At 37.7% G+C, this 18504-nt stretch overlaps 1 protein-coding gene across 17 annotated transcripts in view; it reads left to right on the top strand.

The window, feature by feature from the left end:
- PLCB4 (phospholipase C beta 4) overlaps window positions 1-18504 on the top strand; it is a 419870-nt gene that overhangs the window by 233576 nt on the left and 167790 nt on the right. For all 17 annotated transcript variants that reach the window (XM_033185629.1, XM_033185625.1, XM_033185628.1 and 14 more), the window contains one exon: window positions 11892-11990. In XM_033185629.1, the coding sequence (XP_033041520.1) occupies window positions 11907-11990 (84 nt within the window). In that variant the 5' untranslated portion in view covers window positions 11892-11906. The remainder of the gene's footprint in view (window positions 1-11891; window positions 11991-18504) is intronic.

Genomic DNA, 18504 nt, shown 5'->3' with positions numbered 1-18504 from the left:
GTGCACAAAATCTCAGTAATCACCACTAAAGAACTTATTCATGTAACCAAATACCACCTGTTCTCCAGAAACCTATTGAAATTTTAAAAAGATTAATATACAAACTATCTTCTGTTTCTGAAAGATCAAAGTATTGTTAAGCCAGGGGTGGACTTACTACGCACTTAAGAACATGACCCCTCAGAGGACATCACGTGTAGATAGGTTTCACTTCTGCCACTGAGCCCTGCTGTACCATTATTGCTCCCTAGCTTGAGCCTGGCCTGCACCAATCTAAAGGTGAATGGCAAGGGATTATCAGGCTGGAAAACCTCAGTCATGGACAACTATGTACTTTTAATACAATTTCAGCTCCTTGACATGTTCTAGAGGATTTTGAAGGACTGGCATAGGAACTCAGATGTCATTTCCAAGGGAATTGCAACAGGCAAACAACCAACATCCAAGCAATCTTTTGAAATAACTCAGTTCTTCTCTTAGGAAGCTGTTGTACTTCCTTCATTGTATTCTAATTTCTTTGAAAACTGATTATTGCAGATTGAATTAAATTGCCAGGGCTCAGAACACAATACCTGAAAACATGGCACCTTGACATACTGAGTATTTTGAGCTAAAGGAAATTGAGAAAACTGCAGAAGCTGGAAGGTCAATCTCTGACCTTCTTTCCTGAGACACCTTCATGTGACAGGTATCCTACTTTATACCTGGAGGAAAGAAATGATAACACAAAGATGCCAAGAAGACTCTAAAGAGACTTCTTAGTTCCCCCCAGTTCATGACCATTATATCATAACCACTTTTGTCTAATCGTGCTTCTATATGACTATCCATTCTTTATCAAAACTAAACATAGAACTATACAGTTATCTCTGCTTCTGTCTTTGTTTCTGAAGGCTCCTTTGTCACGTAAAACTTACATTAAATAAATTTGTATGTCTGTCTTGTTAATCTGTCTTTTGTTGTAGAGGATCTCAGCCATGAATTTTGTGATGAATGAGGAAAGATACTACTTTTTCTTCCCTAGAATATATTGACAGTTATTCATTGTATTTAAATTAAGCTGGATCTCTAAATACTCCAGGCAACTAAGCATATTTTAGACATGTTTTGTAAAATCCTGATAGATTGAAACCTATAACGTGATCACAAACATCACCTAATACATTTATAAACCTGGATCTCTACCCCAGGTAACTAAGCATATTTTAGACATGTTTTGTCAAATCTTGATATAATGGAACCTGTAGCACGATAACAAATGTCACCTAATAAATGTATAAAGGCAATACACTTTAATGTTTTTATTCATCTATTTTTAATTATTAAATTTTAAGTTATACTTGACGCTCAATTATGCTTAATATTAAAGTACGAGAGGCAGGGCCAAATAGTGATGCTTGCTTTCTGTTTGTATTTTATTCCTATGCAATTTGTGTTTTTTTAAATACACTCCAGGAAATTGCTTTTAATCATATGATGTCTTATCATAGATAAATCATAGCAAAGGCCATAGATTTCTTGTAGCCCAGAATTCATTAAAGACTAATTCCACTACCATCACAATCAGTTTTTTCCCAAATATAAGTATTGCAGAGGTTTCAGTTAACATTCATTTTAGTCAGTATATTAAGTAACTCCTTACTAAGTAATGAATAAGGTTCAGTCATAACTGGGATGTGTGAAGGCTCCCATTGTACAGTGAAGGTTTTAAATTCTGAAAGGGAAGGACAGCGTTTTACAGCTTTATGTATTTATCTTTTCCTGTTATTTGTTCTTGCCAAGATTTCTGCTAGAAAACATAGACATTATTTTAAGACTAATTTATATGAAAAGAAACAAGTTTTAAAATTGTATCCTCCATTTGCTTTAGAAACTATTTTTTCTGGAATACAAAAATTATAGTCACTATGAATATTTTAAAATACAGGAAAGTATTAAAGAAAAGAAAATTACCTAAAATTGCATCAGCTAGATGAAACTACTGTTTGTTTTGCTATGTTTTGCTAGTCTTTCCCATTGTAAAATAGTGTGCATATGCAAGCAATATGTATATAATATGTAACATAAAATTTGGAGCTGACTGTCGTGCAGTTTTATAGCCTGTGGTAGTTTATTTTCTTAACTGTATGTTGAGAGCATTTGTGTTTGCTTCACAAGAGTTGTGAATATTTTTAGAAACTCTCCTAAATTTGCTATTGTTAAGCAAATAACTATTCCTTTAAAGTATTGTTTTTAACGGGTACAGTATTTAAGTACCAGAGTGTATTTAATCAATTGCTTAGTGGTGTTTATGTAAGACCAATTTTTTTTTACCATAAACAGCACAACAGTATTCTCTTTTTTTTTTTAATTTATTTTTATTTATTATACTTTAAGTTCTAGGGTACATGTGTATAACGTGCAGGTTTGTTACATATGTATACTTGTGCCATGTTGGTGTGCTGCACCCATCAACTCGTCAGCACCCATCAATTCATCATTTATATCAGGTATAACTCCCAATGCAATCCCTCCCCCCTGCCCCCTCCCCATGATAGGCCCCGGTGTGTGATGTTCCCCTTCCCGAGTCCAAGTGATCTCATTGTTCAGTTCCCACCTATGAGTGAGAACATGCGGTGTTTGGTTTTCTGTTCTTGTGATAGTTTGCTAAGAATGATGGTTTCCAGCTGCATCCATGTCCCTACAAAGGACGCAAACTCATCCTTTTTTATGGCTGCATAGTATTCCATGGTGTATATGTGCCACATTTTCTTAATCCAGTCTGTCACTGATGGACATTTGGGTTGATTCCAAGTTTTTGCTATTGTGAATAGTGCCGCAATAAACATATGTGTGCATGTGTCTTTATAGCAGCATGATTTATAATCCTTTGGGTATATACCCAGTAGTGGGATGGCTGGGTCATATGGTACATCTAGTTCTAGATCTTTGAGGAATCGCCATACTGTTTTCCATAATGGTTGAACTAGTTTACAATCCCACCAACAGTGTAAAAGTGTTCCTATTTCTCCACATCCTCTCCAACAACTGTTGTTTCCTGACTTTTTAATGATTGCCATTCTAACTGGTGTGAGATGGTATCTCATTGTGGTTTTGATTTGCATTTCTCTGATGGCTAGTGATGATGAGCATTTTTTCATGTGTCTGTTGGCTGTATGAATGTCTTCTTTTGAGAAATGTCTGTTCATATCCTTTCCCCACTTTTTGATGGGGTTGTTTGTTTTTTTCTTGTATATTTGTTTGAGTTCTTTGTAGATTCTGGATATTAGCCCTTTGTCAGATGAGTAGATTGCAAAAATTTTCTCCCATTCTGTAGGTTGCCTGTTCACTCTGATGGTAGTTTCTTTTGCTGTGCAGAAGCTCTTTAGTTTAATTAGATCCCATTTGTCAATTTTGGCTTTTGTTGCTGTTGCTTTTGGTGTTTTAGACATGAAGTCCTTGCCCATGCCTATGTCCTGAATGGTATTACCTAGGCTTTCTTCTAGGGTTTTTATGGTATTAGGTCTAACATTTAAGTCTCTAGTCCATCTTGAATTGATCTTCATATAAGGAGTAAGGAAAGGATCCAGTTTCAGCTTTCTACTTATGGCTAGCCAATTTTCCCAGCACCATTTATTAAATAGGGAATCCTTCCCCCATTTCTTGTTTCTCTCAGGTTTGTCAAAGATCAGATGGCTGTAGTTGTGTGGTATTATTTCTGAGGACTCTGTTCTGTTCCATTGGTCTATATCTCAGTTTTGGTACCAGTACCATGCTGTTTTGGTTACTGTAGCCTTGTAGTATAGTTTGAAGTCAGGTAGCGTGACGCCTCCAGCTTTGTTCTTTTGACTTAGGATTGTCTTGGCAATGCGGGCTCTTTTTTGGTTCCATATGAACTTTAAAGCAGTTTTTTCCAATTCTGTGAAGAAAGTCATTGGTAGCTTGATGGGGATGGCATTGAATCTATAAATAACCTTGGGCAGTATGGCCATTTTCACGATATTGATTCTTCCTATTCATGAGCATGGTATGTTCTTCCATTTGTTGCACAACAGTATTCTTGTACATAGATTTTGTACACATTTACATAGGATACATCCTGCTGGTATAATTACTAGATAAAAGAGTATGGATATTTCAAGGCTATAGAAATGTATTACAAAATTCTTTTTCACCGGATAGACAAGAATGCCTTCACCCCATCCCTCAACAGCATTGCATATTATCATGTTTTTCATCCTGTACTCTTTGTATATTTTTGAAAAGGTTATTTAATGACTTAATAAAGATGGAGGTATTTTTGCAAATGGGGAAAGTTATCACTAATGATACAATATATTAATGTCAAATTAGATGCTTACTTGAGGTAAAGCCATTTATTTAAAAGCCCTGGATGATCTGATGACAGCTTGTTGATCTGTTTTTAGAAATATAAGGATGTCTTATTTGAAGATTGAAGAGCAAGGCACTGAAATACTCGTGATAGATTCAGCTAATTTACTTTTGGTCAGTGGAAATTTATCTCAACTCTCTGTGTTCTGGAAAACAACCTTGGTTGTGCCATCATCAGGTCATTTAAGGTCATGGGTTATTTGGTTTAATGGGATTTGTATGGTTGGATGGGGAAGGGATTAATTTGTTCTGGAAAATTTTTTTGTCGTAAGGTTGAAGTTAAATGTTACACTTGATAAAATTTATAACTGAGTCATGGTGCATTTATTCACTTGAAAGCTATATGTTATCAAGTAGAAGCAAATGCTTTTTCAGATGAATTCATTTTTTCACAAATAGGAATAAAAAGTGAAGAATACCTTGTTTGGCGTCTGGGGAGCTGCAGGATTTGAAGTTTGTATTTATTGCTAAGATGCAAATTTGTTACAAGACATTTGGAACCCGGGGAAGAGTATGCAGAAGTAATGTCATTAGTCCTCAAACGGGCTTTGAAACAGAAGTACAAGAATGATCTGAATTCATTTCTAGATGATGTTTATTCTGTACTTTTCTTTCTGTCTTCCTCTGATGATTCAGTTGAACACACATATGTTGAATGACCATTCCCTTCAAATCAGGGCAGTCTCTACTGCATTCCAAATTTATTTCTCAAATTTTTAGTTATTTTAAGAAAGATGTTCAGCTTCAGGGGGCCCAATATATGCATTTTCTGGGCTACTATAAAAAATTAGCACAAACTAGTGGCTGAAAGTAACAGAAATTTATGCTGTCACAGCTCTGGAGGCCAGAAGTCTGACATCAAGGTATTTTCAGGGGCACATTTCCTCCAGGCTATGGGGAAGAACCCATTCCTGGCCTATTTCACCTTCTGGTGGCTGCCAACTCTTCTGAACTGTGGCTACATCACACCAATTTCTGCCTCCGTAGTCACATTGCCTCCTCCTCTTCTGCTTGTGTCAAAACTTCCCCTGCTTCCCTTTTATAAGGACATTTAGGGCCCACCTGGATGATGCAGAATAATCTCCCCATCTCAAGATCTTTCACTTAATCTCATATGCTAAGTCTCTTTTTGCCCTATAAGGTAATATTCACGAGTTGCAGCAATTAGGAGGTAGGTATCTTTTGGAGGCCATTTATTCAGCCTACCATACCCAGGTACCTTAGATATACCTGGTTTTACATACTGCCCTCTGTTCACTCTATACCAGAACATGAGGCACATGTCCAGAGACAAAAAATTCCTTGTGGAAGTATTGACCTAAACTGGTCTAGGGTGGGGGTGGTGGTGAGGGAGGGTGAGCAGCGATGACTCTACAGTTGATCCAGCACATCTGAGATAGGTGATCTGGTAATTCCTGAAGACCACCTTATAGGTCTAGCAAGGAAGACAAGATAGCAGGTTTAAAGACTCAGGACAGAGTAGGCTAAGAAAACCAAGTAGGCTAAGAAAACCAAATCTCTTCCTTGGTTCACCCCAACCAAATGGATGGAAGGCCATCTTTGTGGGTAATATACATGTCCTACTTGAATATTTGGCCCCTGAATAGCCCACCTCAGCCCCCTTGTGTTCCTCCTAACTCTGCCAGTTTCTCATTGTCGTCTTTAGAAGGAGCTTTTGCCACTTGTTCTGGAACAAGACCTTCTAGGACTCCCCTTCTTTCTTGTCCCCAGCTTCCAAAGTCTCTGCGGTCCAGAGAGTTTTTCCTCTGCCCCAGTGCAATAGCTAATCCCATCCAGTTGCACGAGGATTTAGAAACAATGCAACTATTTAAAAGCCTTCTGGCTTCCTTCCAGTAACTGCTCAATGTGTTTACACTGCAAGAGGTTTTGGGCTGTCTATTCTTTGACGATGTAAATTCTCTTTCACTTCCCGTGTTCCTCAAGGAGAAGGTGGATCCTTTCCTGTGGGCTCTGGATGGTGAGGTGATGCCATTCTAGGAGGTGGAGGAGACAATTAAACCTTGAAATATCTTGTAAATGAGGCCTTGGAAGGCAAGCTAGAGAATTTGAGAAGAGGAACTTTTGGCATGGTACAATCAAAGCCTTTTTTTTTTTTTTTTTTTAAACCAGTTGGCTGTGGGTGGGGATTTGAGATAATTGCAATAACAATGTAGTTATAAGGTGGCCAGTTCCTCCCCTCTTTTAAAAAGAAGTAACTGTCCCTTTAACATTCTCTGCAGTCACTGGGACTATAATGTGTACCTTCATTTGTTCCCATTTTAAAATCAATTATCTGGATCAAACTGTTGTCAAACACGATTGGCTGGGTCAACATTTTCTAGTCTGTAGGTCATCATTGTGCCATGTATGTAAAATAAGCCAGCTAGTGTCCCTGATGCCAGGCCCTAGGAAGTTTTCCACAGATAGCACACAGAACAGCCTCGACCACAGCCACTAGTTTAAAATTGAGAACATTCAGGATAGATACTCCAACATCATTTTGCCAGAGTACCACTTACCTTGTTCTGAACCCCAGTGCTTTGAAGGAATAAACAATGCAATGAACTTTCACCTCCACTGCAGAAGAGATTAAGGTCAAAATTACCCTCCTCCTTCCATCAACCTCCTTCACCCTCAAAGTTCTTCATGTAATGAGACTATTGTAATGAAATTAGTACCCAAGGTAGAGATGAATATTTTACTAATTAAGAATAGTAGCGAAACATCATACACTGGGTACTTACGTTGATGCTGGGAGAACCAGAGTTAAACCAGTGAAAGACGATGCAAACCGTAAACAGCTTTTGTTTGTTTGTTTTTATTTTTGATATAAACTTTTTGTATCCATAAGCCTCGTGTTGATTTAAAATGAAACCAAAGAGACAAATTAAAAGGGATGGTTGTCAGGAGTGAGACAATCGTAGAACACATACAATCCTGCAGAAAGAGATGTTTTGCCTACCATTCTTCACAGCCTGGCAAACTGGCCACCATGTTGTTTTTTAATGTATTTTTCAAGTTAGCACTTAGCTCTCTGTAGTTGGTTATTAAGGGGCGATCTGTGGGTCTGTTTTTCTCTGCAGATCTGTTTTATAGCATAGAAGACATGAATGCACATCATCTACCTCGCAAGCTTGTTTCTAAGCTCCTTGGGTAGAAGCTGTATGGTTATGTGTGTACATACATGCCGTATTCACCAAGCTATGCAAAAGGTTTCAAAGTCAAACTTATTTATTCTGTGTAACTGATAGAAGGCTTTGTATCCTTTGATTATCATTTCCACGTTCCCCCTACCCTCAGCCTTTGGTCACCACAGTTCTCCCTGCTTTTATGAGTTCAACTGTTATATATTCCACATGTAAGTGAGCACATGTATGTTTGTCTTTCTGTATCTGGCTTATTTCACTTAGTATAATATTCTCCTGTTCCATCCCTGTTGTCACAAATGACAGAATTTCTTCCCTTTTTTAAGACTGATTTCACTGTGTATAATACACCACATTTTCTCTATGCATTCATTTGTTGTTGCATACTTGGGCTGATTCCATAACTTGGATATTGTGAGTAGTGCTGCATTGAACATGGGAGTGCAGATATCTCTTTGACCTACTGATTTCAAATCTTTCCAGTAAATATCCAGAAATGGGATTGCTGGATCATTTAGTTCCTCAAAAAACTAAAATTCCATTTTTAGTTTTACGTTTAAGCCAAATGTATTTTAACTTTGAAAGATATATACTTTATTTAGCTTTTAAAATATTCTGATTAAAGTTATACACAGTATTCTCTTAGAATGCTCACATTCTCCTTCTTTAATTATATCCCACTTTTCATTGTAAATGTTGTGAGTTTGTGCTGCAGCCACCTCCTCCTCCTCATCCTCCCTTCTGCCCCCACCTAAATCTCCCTCTCTCTATGTCTCTCAGTCTTGCTCTCAGTACTTACCAAATATATATCCAACAGAAAACAATTAACTTTTGCTCTTACTCATCATTGTTTTACTAATTTTTTTGGGGGGGTACATATTACATATCTAGGTTTTGGTTTGTAATGCTCTGATCTTTTCTTTCTAAAAAGTTTATAATTTCTGCTTAACTCAAGAATGATTTAGGGGTGTATGTATGTGTGTGTGTGTGTGTGGGTATGAATGTTTAATTTCCATGTATATAGATGTTGTACACTCTCTGTCATTAATTTATACGTTTCCTTGTTGTTGTCAATGAACATGACCACCATATTTTCTGCCTGTTGAAAAATGCTGAAATTTCCTCTAGGGCCTAATCGTGATCAGATTTTGAGATTGTCACATGTGTGTGAGTAGCCAGGGTGCAAAGGAGGGAAAGAAAAAAATATATATACTTAGAGAGAGAATAAATATATTAAGAGAGAGAATAAAGCTCATTAAGTACTTTTATTTAAATTATGTTACCTTGAGTTATTTAAGTTGTTTGTACTAAATTATTAAATATGATATTCAGATCTTCAAGATTCTTACTTCCTTGTCTTCTTCTTCTGTTAGTTTCTGAGAATCACTGTCTCCTGTTTGTGACTTTGCTAATTTCTCCTTGTATTTTGTCAAGTTTCAAATGCTTTGATGCTGTGTGGTCACATGCTTAAATATTAATGGCAGTTAATATGATGTATTGTTACTGTCTCTGCTTTTTCTCTTCAAGTCTGTTTTGTCTCATATCATTGTTATACCTGTTTTCTTTTTTCTTAGCATGTGCCCATGGTATCTTCTTTCATCCCTGCGTTTTCAAACTTCTCAGATAGTTTTCAAAATATTTCTGTAAACAACCATAATTTTACCTAATCTGAAAACCTCTTTTATAAGTGAATTTAACCAATTCTTATTTACTGTGCTTAGTGATGTGTCATTTTATTTTGTGTTTTCTACTTATAATATGTTCCTGTCTTCTCTCCATTCTTTATCTGATTACTTTTTAAAAGAGGCTCAAGTTTCTTTGGCTATTTCTCCCCTGCTAATCATTTGGAAGTTATATTTTTTAATTTTAATTTTCTATAGGATAACTCTTAAATTCATAGCACCCATATTTAAACTCCTATTTTCCTACTAATGTCTAGAGTTTTTAGTATCTCTGTTCCCCTCCCAAAATGGTTTTACTTCCCTTTGTCTCAAACTTTGTTCCTCCAACCACCTCACTGGCCACAACTCATATATTGATATCATCTAGGATTTGGGTTGGCTAATTTTTAAATTTATTTTTTCTTTTCTACTTTTTTTGGCATAGTACAATAAGACTTAAGAGTAAGCCTATTGTTTCTTTTTACTTTATTTTTCTTAACATTATTTCCCATATCTCTTTCTCTGTATTTATTTTCCCCTGACAGAGTATATAATGCATTCAACTTTTCAGAGTAGATCGCTAAATCTTTCTGATTACTTACAAGTCTGTAAATAACTACATATTTCTCCTAAAAGTTGAAACAGTATTGAACACAGAATTTTAAATCCAAAATTATTTTCCTCAGAACTTTAAAACTGTCTTAGTGCATTTAGTGTTGTGGATGATGTATCTGATAGCAGTCTTATTGTCATTTTACCTCTAGATTATATTTTCTCTTCCTGCATCTTTGAGAGATTTCGTAATTTCTGCATATTTTGTGTCTTCAGTGTCACCATGAGGTATATTTGGGGGTGTATATCTTTTCCCCCGTTTATACTACATGGAATGAGTAGATTTTTTCACTTTGAGGACTCAAATATTCAGGTTTCAGAAACGTTCTTCTACTGTTGCTTTATTTCCATCCCTCCGTTATCTCCATATAAGGTTGTTAAACCTTTCTTTTCTATTTTCTATACCTCTCATGAATGCTATTTCTTTTGGTGTTGCTTTTTTTTTTTATTTATTCTTTTTTGGAGATGGAGTCTCGCTCTGACACCCAGGCTGGAGTGCAGTGATGCCATCTTTGTTCACTGCAACCTCCGCCTCCTGGGTTCAAGCAATTCTCCCTGCCTCAGCCTCCCGAGTAGCTGGGATTACAGGTGCCCACCATCATGCCCAGCTAATTTTGTACTTTTTTGGTAGAGACAGGGTTTTGCCATGTTGGCCAGGCTAGTCTTGAACTCCTGACCTCAGGTAATCCACCCCGCTCGGCCTCCCAAAGTGCTGGGATTATAGGCGTGAGCCACGGCGCCCGGCCTGGTGTTGCATTTTTAAGAATTCCTTGGCTCAACACTTCATCTGAGTTTTCTTTACAATTCAGCTCATCTATTAAGTTTTATTTCAACAATCTTGTTTTAAATTTCTAGTATCTGTAGTTAATTATATTTTAGGAACAGGATATACTCTGTCTTCCCTCTGAAAAAATCAGTATGCTGAAGTCAGGTCGTGTTTTTCCTGGTCACTGTCTTTCCTTGGGTGTAAGTTTTACTTGCTGTGTTTGGTGTTCTTCCATGTTCTTTGCATTGCTTAACTATTTGGTGACTCTTTGTTGTATGCTCATGCAAGATGTTTGGGTTGTAGTTATCGCATACATACCATGTTGCCAACAAGGATGGGTAAAAGGAATGCTGAGTTCTTCCTAGTTGCAGGGAGCCACCCTGAACAGTGCCTAGCTTCTCTTTAAATGTCCTACTCACTGTCTATGATAAAACTGTTGCAGGACTTTTCCTTAGTTCAGCTAAAAACGGGATTCTTTGTCCCATGGCCATGAAAATTCAAGCTCACAGACAATTTAAATGGTGAGTAAGACAGGGTTTCATTGGGTTAAAAAGGGAGAAAAGGTGGCATCAGGGACTCTTACAAGCCCAGAATCCCTGCTAGAGGGCTTCCTGCCCGGCCATTGGAATTCCAAGTTCCATACAGAAGGAGGAGAGGCCAGGCTCCTCTCTACTACAAACATTGTGAACATCCCGAGGCCCTACCTCAGTGAGCAGGCTGGTTGGAGTTTCTTCAGGGACCCCCTATGAGCTGGCTGTCTCAAAACCAGACGTTCTCTTATTCTCCGCATGGCCCAAGAGGTGAGGAACAACGAGGTAGGGGAAAGAGAGCCTAAGAGAGGGCTAAAGAGATGACCAAGAGCTATAAAAAATTCTGGCTATGCCTACGTGATTCTGCAATTTATACCCTGTGGGCTCCTTCTGCCCATATGTTCACCTTCAAGCCCATAGTGCCCTTAGCTGTTTACAGCAGACCTTTCTTATGTATTGATTTTGGTCTATGGTTTCCTTATTTTATCTGGTGCCTTCAGATTTAAATACACACGCACACACACACACACACACACACACACACACACACACACATCTTGTTATTTTGTAGGATTTGGAGAGAATGGAAACTTCCCAAATGATCACCTCTGGTATTTCTTGATTATGATATCTCCAGGTTTAGAGAAAAGAAAGCAAGTTGGAGGTCAGACAAAGGGAAGAAGAAAAAACTGTATTCCACATATTTGAAGAAAAGCTTCCGTAAACACAGAAATGCAAAGTGATTAACCATCCTCAATTGTTTTTTCATTTTATATACTAATGAGCTACTCTTTTTCATTTTTAGGTCTTGAATATAATCATGGCCAAACCTTATGAATTTAACTGGCAGAAGGAAGTTCCTTCCTTTTTGCAAGAAGGAGCAGTTTTTGACAGATACGAAGAGGTAAATAAGTGTTATTAATCTTTTCTCTCAAAACATTCTAATAATTATTAAGTTTCAATTACAGTATTGAGTAAATATTCTTTGACATGAGTAAGAACATCTTTAGGATTTATAGGTTGGAGTTGTTGAAAAGAAGCAAGTTATGAGATAGAGTAATAATGATAATGATAACATAGATTTTTGAGTGCTCGCTATGTGCCAGATGACCTTCTAAACATTTTATGTGTATGATTTTTTAAATTTTTTACAAAAACGTTATGACGTTGTTGCTATTAATATTCTCAGTTTACAGATGGGTTTTATGTAGTAACAGTTTTTGCTTAATGCAGTGCTTTTGGCAGTCTTTCTACATATAACTTTGTATGTGTTAGAAATGTAATAGTGATTGAACTTTGTGCCAGTCATTGCCTTGTTCATTTCATTGATACAAACCATTTTGACCAAAGCTTTGCATGTCTCTGATTCTATCATTTATTGTCTGTGCCCTTGCAAGGTGGTGATGACTCCAGACTTTCTATAGAGCAGGGGCTTTGGGCCACCAATCTGTTCAGAATGGCTGGGTAGGTGAATTAAAGCCTCATTTGCATTGTAAATGCATGATTTTTCTTCTATTGTACTTGAATTTGAGGTGACTTTGGAAGGAGTGTATAATGAAATTGATGTTTCCTTTACCACAAAGTTGAATGTAAAACACATTAAAACTTCATTTAGAGTCAGAGTTGGTTATTTCAAAATCAATGAAATGTCTGAAGTGGCTAATTCGCTGATCTTCCCAGAGGTCGAGATTGTCAGATGCGGAAACTAGGTCTTCTGTGAGCTGACATAGCTTAATACTTGTTGACTTGATTTTTCTGCAGGGTGTATCATAGTACTACTCTCTAGATTTACAGAATAGTCACTTTTTCAGTAAACAAAATTGTGAATGCTAAGGATGGACCTAAATATGGTCACTATTCCTTGTTTGAATTAAAATATTGAAGTGATGACTGTTCATATGTCTGAAATTGAAATAACAGTGAACTGCATTCTGCTATAAGATGAAACAATAATATTCTGCCATCCAGAGACAAGCACTGTTCATTCTTTTGCAGTTTGCTTCTAGTCTTTTTTCATATTTGTTTTTCTTTTTTTCTCTCTCCCATGGTTGAGATCATAGAGTAATATTTTAAAAATATAAAGCAGATCCCATTTCTCCTGTGTTTAAAATGCTTCCATCACTTTCCATTGTAGCATAAAGGGAAGTTCACAGAATGAAATACAAGGTCTTCTATAATTTGGCTCCTGCTTAATTACCTCACATTCATTTCTGTCCGGTTTCCAACATACACCATATACTTCAACTATAGCAAACCACTTACAGTTTCCCCCATAAGCTATTCTACTACATGGTTTGTTTATGCTACTCCCTCTTCCTGAAATGCATTTGTTCCAACTGGTTTGATTGGTGAACTCCTCTCCTCTCAGAACCCAGATGAGAAATCTCCACTTCTGTGATACCTTCCTTGACCCATTCAATAAGAGGCGATAACTTATTTTTTGCCACCACTGACCCACCCTTGCATATTTTACACTGCCTTCACATTTTATTTAATGTTTCTTTCTCTCAAACTATACTCTGAGTTTCTTGAAGTCAAGGATCATATTTTACTTATCTTTTTCTCTCCAGGGACTAGCAGAATACCTGTAACCACCAAACTCTTTGTAGATGTCTAGCGTCTAAAATGACTTTAGATCCAGTTGATTCCAATTCAGACTAATAATTCAGAGAAGGTAATTTTGAAGAGATTACATGCAATCATTGGTTCAGTATATCTCATACTGTTATGTAAGGAAAAGCTATTGGAGAATAAAGTACTTGACAAAAGTGAAATGTGATTTGATGAACCAGAGATTCATTTGAATCCTTTTTATTTCTTGTGATTTTTTGGTTGTTAATCATCACAGCTCATATTGGGAAATACTGATCACCTGTGCTTCTAACGGCATTTGCTTTTCCTCTGGATTCCTCTGCAAACTAGGCAAAGTTAGAAGAAAAGAACCCTTGAACAAGTATTAAATACAATGTAACTAAACTTTCAACTCTTTCAAGTGCTATTTTACTAGGATTTTGAGCAAAAACGTTTTAACTTTATAAAATAAACATGTGTCTTCATGATAACATACCAAACTACAAAGCCAACGAATATTTCAAGCTGGATGACAGACTGCTTAAAAAAAAATTATTTCCCACTCCTATAAGACTCAGTTCTTTAGAGCCAGAGCCATGAAAACATTTAAGGCAATAAAATGTAAGCAGAAAAGGTTCGTTTCTATGGTTGGTACATGAACAGCGATGAGGGATTACAGCTGAAAGCCAGTGGGAGGAACGAGAATTAGAGAAACAAAACCCAAGCATCCCTAAAGTGTCATAGCAAAGCTACCTTTTGTGAAGGGGCGTAAATGCTGTCAGCACCATATGATAACTAATGTTATCATCATGAACTCAAATAGCAGCAAAAATAAAATTATATTCCTTGTATTTGTTTAAAGAAAGCAGCTAGGCTCAGTGGCTCACGCTTGTAATCCCAGCACTTTGGGAGGCCAAGGTGGGCAGATCACTAGGTCTGGAGATTGAGACCATCCTGGCTAATGCAGTGAAACCCCGTTTCTACTAAAAATACAAAAACATTAGCCAGGCATGGTGGCACATGCCTGTAGTCCTAGCTACTTGGGAAGCTGAGGCAGGAGAATCCCTTGAACTCAAGAGGCAGAGGTTGCAGTGAGCCAAGATCATGCCCCCGCACTCCAGCCTGGGTGACAGAGTGACACTGTGTCTCAAAAAAAAAAAAAAATAAAAGGAGCAGAGAGGTATCTTAAACAGTGAGTAAGCCACTGTTTTAAAAATAGTCAATAAATGTAGTAAGTGCAATGCATTTAAAGTTTATTTTATTATTTCTGCATTACTGAGGAATTATTTTTGAGGCAGCCAGATTTTTACAAATGATCTAAGTGGTAGGCTGTGTTGTAGCATCTGATTGTATTGCCATGACACTTCTAATTCTGTACTTCTCTAACTTAACTTACACATTACTTAAATGCAAAATGTATTTTGTTTCCTAAGTGATGCTTGACATTAAATCTTTAAAATAGAGATTCGTCTCTTGTGGAGGAGAGAAATAGCAGTGCTTTTAAAAATACATGCAACCCAGATATCTTTAACTAAACCAACCCCCTGACTTTCCTATAATATCCACATTAAAGATCTGTAGAACCCATTCCGTGTCAGATCAGGGCCTTCCCAGTCTTTCCTAGAATTCCTAGGTGCTTACCCACTCTTGGTGATGACTTATGTCCTCAAATGCTTCGTTACCATTCACTTCCCAGGACTGTTGACCACTCTAATTTGTTTCCTTCCCTAAATCCATTTTAACATCAAATCCCAGAAACAGAAGGATGTTGTATAAAGTAGACATTTGACTGAAGATTTAGTGGCAGCAGAGGAGAACTGCATCACACACCAGGACAACTTTAAGATTAAAAATCGGATCATGTGAATAAATTTCATTAGCCAGCCCAGCCACGGGTGCCTCTCTTTTTTCTTCTTTGTTCCTGTCCTCCATAAAGATGCATGTTCCTGTTTCCTTTATTTTATTTTAATCACACTCAGAGTCCTTTTTCACTTTTCCAGATGCTTTTTTCTTAACTGTTAAACATTTTTTTCTCTCTCAATCTAAAGAAGAAAACTTCAAAATTCAAGTCCCTTCTCATCCTGAGCTGTTTGGCTCCCTTTCCACCTCAAACTCTCCCACCCAGACTCTCCTGATATCTTCCCTTTTGCATAAGCCTGAAAGTCAAAGTATGTCCCGAAAGTCAAAGTATGTCCTTAAAACAAACAAAATATAAAAAGAGCTTTATTCTTAAGAAAAAGACTGCCATCATCGATAAGTGTTCACCAACAGGACTTTCCACAGTGATAGAAATGGTTTACATTTGTGTTGCTGTTATGGCAGCCACATGTGGCTGTTCAGCACTTGAAATGTGACTACTGGGACTGAGGGACTTAAGTTTTTAATCTTACATAATTTAAATTCAAATTTATATAGGTATGTGGGCCTAGCGGCTTTCTTATTGGATAGCATAGACAATCAACTCAAACTATAACCAGATTTAAAAATTCCTTTCTCCTTTCTTGACACTAAGAAACATTCTCAGTATATTCCATTGGAATCTACAGAATTCATCAGTCAGTCCTTCTTAGTGGCAGCCGGAGCAGGGGTTCAAATGTTTTATAGATGACTCACCTCAGCCACTGGCCTCGTCTTTCCCACATCATAAATCCCAGCTTGGGCTACCCCTTCTTCTTGCCCATGGAACTTTCTTGTATCTGAGTCAAGCTGCCTAGATGGAGTCCCTTTTTCTAGCAAAGTCTTGGTCTTCTTGGTCTTTATACTAGCCTCCCCACCTTCCACCCTATACACACGCGCGCGCACACACACACACACACACACACACACACACACAGTGGAGGAAAACTGAGACAATTATTGCAGGTGTCAGGATCAAAGGAGTATCAAAGTGCTGGGTCAATACAAACCTAAAGTCAGGCACAGTGGGACAGGTTGACTTTGGCCTCTTTCCAAGGTGGTTCTGAAATCAAATTGTGAGCAACCACACCATGAAGCTCAGAAAAGCTCAAGCAGCCTACACCCCACAGGCTGTTAATCAGAAAAGCAAAGTGCTTTCTGAATACAGTTTTTAAGACTTAAAAACACAAGCCTCATATAAAGTATTTTGATTAAAAGATATATTTAACTAATCAGTGAGGACATTAACAGGATGATAAAGCTAGTTCCAAGAGCACTTGAGGAAGAGAGTTTTACATAGGAAAGGAAAGAAAAAGAAAAGTAAAATAAGTTTTGTCAAAATTAGATACAAAACTGGCTAATGTCCTATAAGGCAATAAAACTATAACCTATTATAGATTTGCCTTTTTCTACTGGACACAAGTCATCTACATCACTATAGAATAACAGCAGAAAAATGCTATCTATTAAACTTCAAAGAATCTAGGTCCTAAACAACAGTAAATAGTAGATCAAACCAAAATACATTTTTCTATGGAAGTAAATCATTCTTAGGTATGCCTCTTCAATCATGCTTTGATGTTACAATGAAAAGAGGGATAGCCATCTTTGTGTATTATTTTTAAGCTTTAGATATTTAAACTAAATTATAAAACAGCCGGGCGCGGTGGCTCAAGCCTGTAATCCCAGCACTTTGGGAGGCCGAGACGGCGGATCACGAGGTCAGGAGATCGAGACCATCCTGGCTAACATGGTGAAACCCCGTCTCTACTAAAATACAAAAAACTAGCCGGGCGAGGTGGCGGGCGCCTGTAGTCCCAGCTACTTGGGAGGCTGAGGCAGGAGAATGGTGTGAACCCGGGAGGCGGAGGTCACAGTGAGCCGAGATTGCGCCACTGCACTCCAGCCTGGCGACAGAGCGAGACTCCCTCAAAAAAAAAAAAAAAAAAAAAAAAATTATAAAACAGTGTCCAGATATACCTGTGTTTACACTAAAAGATACTTACAGAGTCATCTAAATGATAATAATCATAATAATGTTAGTTTTTCAACTTTCGTAATCAACCTAAAGGTAGACAAAACATTTAATTATTTTTGACCAAGCATAACAAAAAAGCTGTTACCTTTATTTAAAGTAAGGGTGCCAGACAGATGCTGGAAATTAGAAGGAACTTGGAGAAACAGAGGGAAGGCCAGAGGCTTAATATTCTTAGCAAGAGGGAAGGCTGATAGTTGATGTACAATAGAGGCTTACATATATGATTTAAAGTATAAAAGTAGCCACCCACAAACCAAAAGTAAAATAATTTCAAATTTGGAGTTGAGGGAGAAAAAATAGTGAAAATGTGTTAAATGGAGTTAAATTGCTGTGTTTTTATCCCAAGAAACCGATTTCTGCATGTTCCTCATGGATAATTGCTTTAGTTGCTGGCTGTCTTGCCATGAGTCATGTTTTCTTAAGCTCCTGTCTCTATTCGAGTTGGACATACAGAACAGAAACATGTTGGTGCCACTTTATTATGCACTGCAGTAAGTACTGGCTTCATAGTTTGGACAGCAGCTGTTCTCACCGCTATACCACCAACACCACTGGCTGGGCTTCTCAGTTTTAAACTCCAGGCTTTCAGCTTGTGGCCCCTGAAGCCCTTTCACTCTCACCCTCCACTTTGTTCCACTTGCATATTGTGATGAGAACCTTGTGGTGTGAGAGGAGAGGAAGGGGCAACAGGGCTGGGGGACTGACCCCAGAAGCCTCAGTGAGGAGGCCCCTTTCAGGCTGAGTCTTGATAGGTGAGTCAGTCAACCACTCAAAGCACAGCTAAGAAGAAGGGAGAGGCCAGGGCTTCTGCAAAGGCATGAATATGACAGCACATTCTATTGAGGGGTAAGGGGATTGTCCAGGTAGGGCAGAGGGTAGGGCGGTGGAGTACAGGGGTGAAGGCACAGAGACG

Source organism: Trachypithecus francoisi, unplaced genomic scaffold (genome assembly GCF_009764315.1).
Source record: "Trachypithecus francoisi isolate TF-2019V2 unplaced genomic scaffold, Tfra_2.0 Lachesis_group21, whole genome shotgun sequence".
In the NCBI taxonomy this organism is placed as follows: domain Eukaryota; kingdom Metazoa; phylum Chordata; class Mammalia; order Primates; family Cercopithecidae; genus Trachypithecus; species Trachypithecus francoisi.
This window is presented reverse-complemented; position numbering and strand designations above follow the sequence as displayed.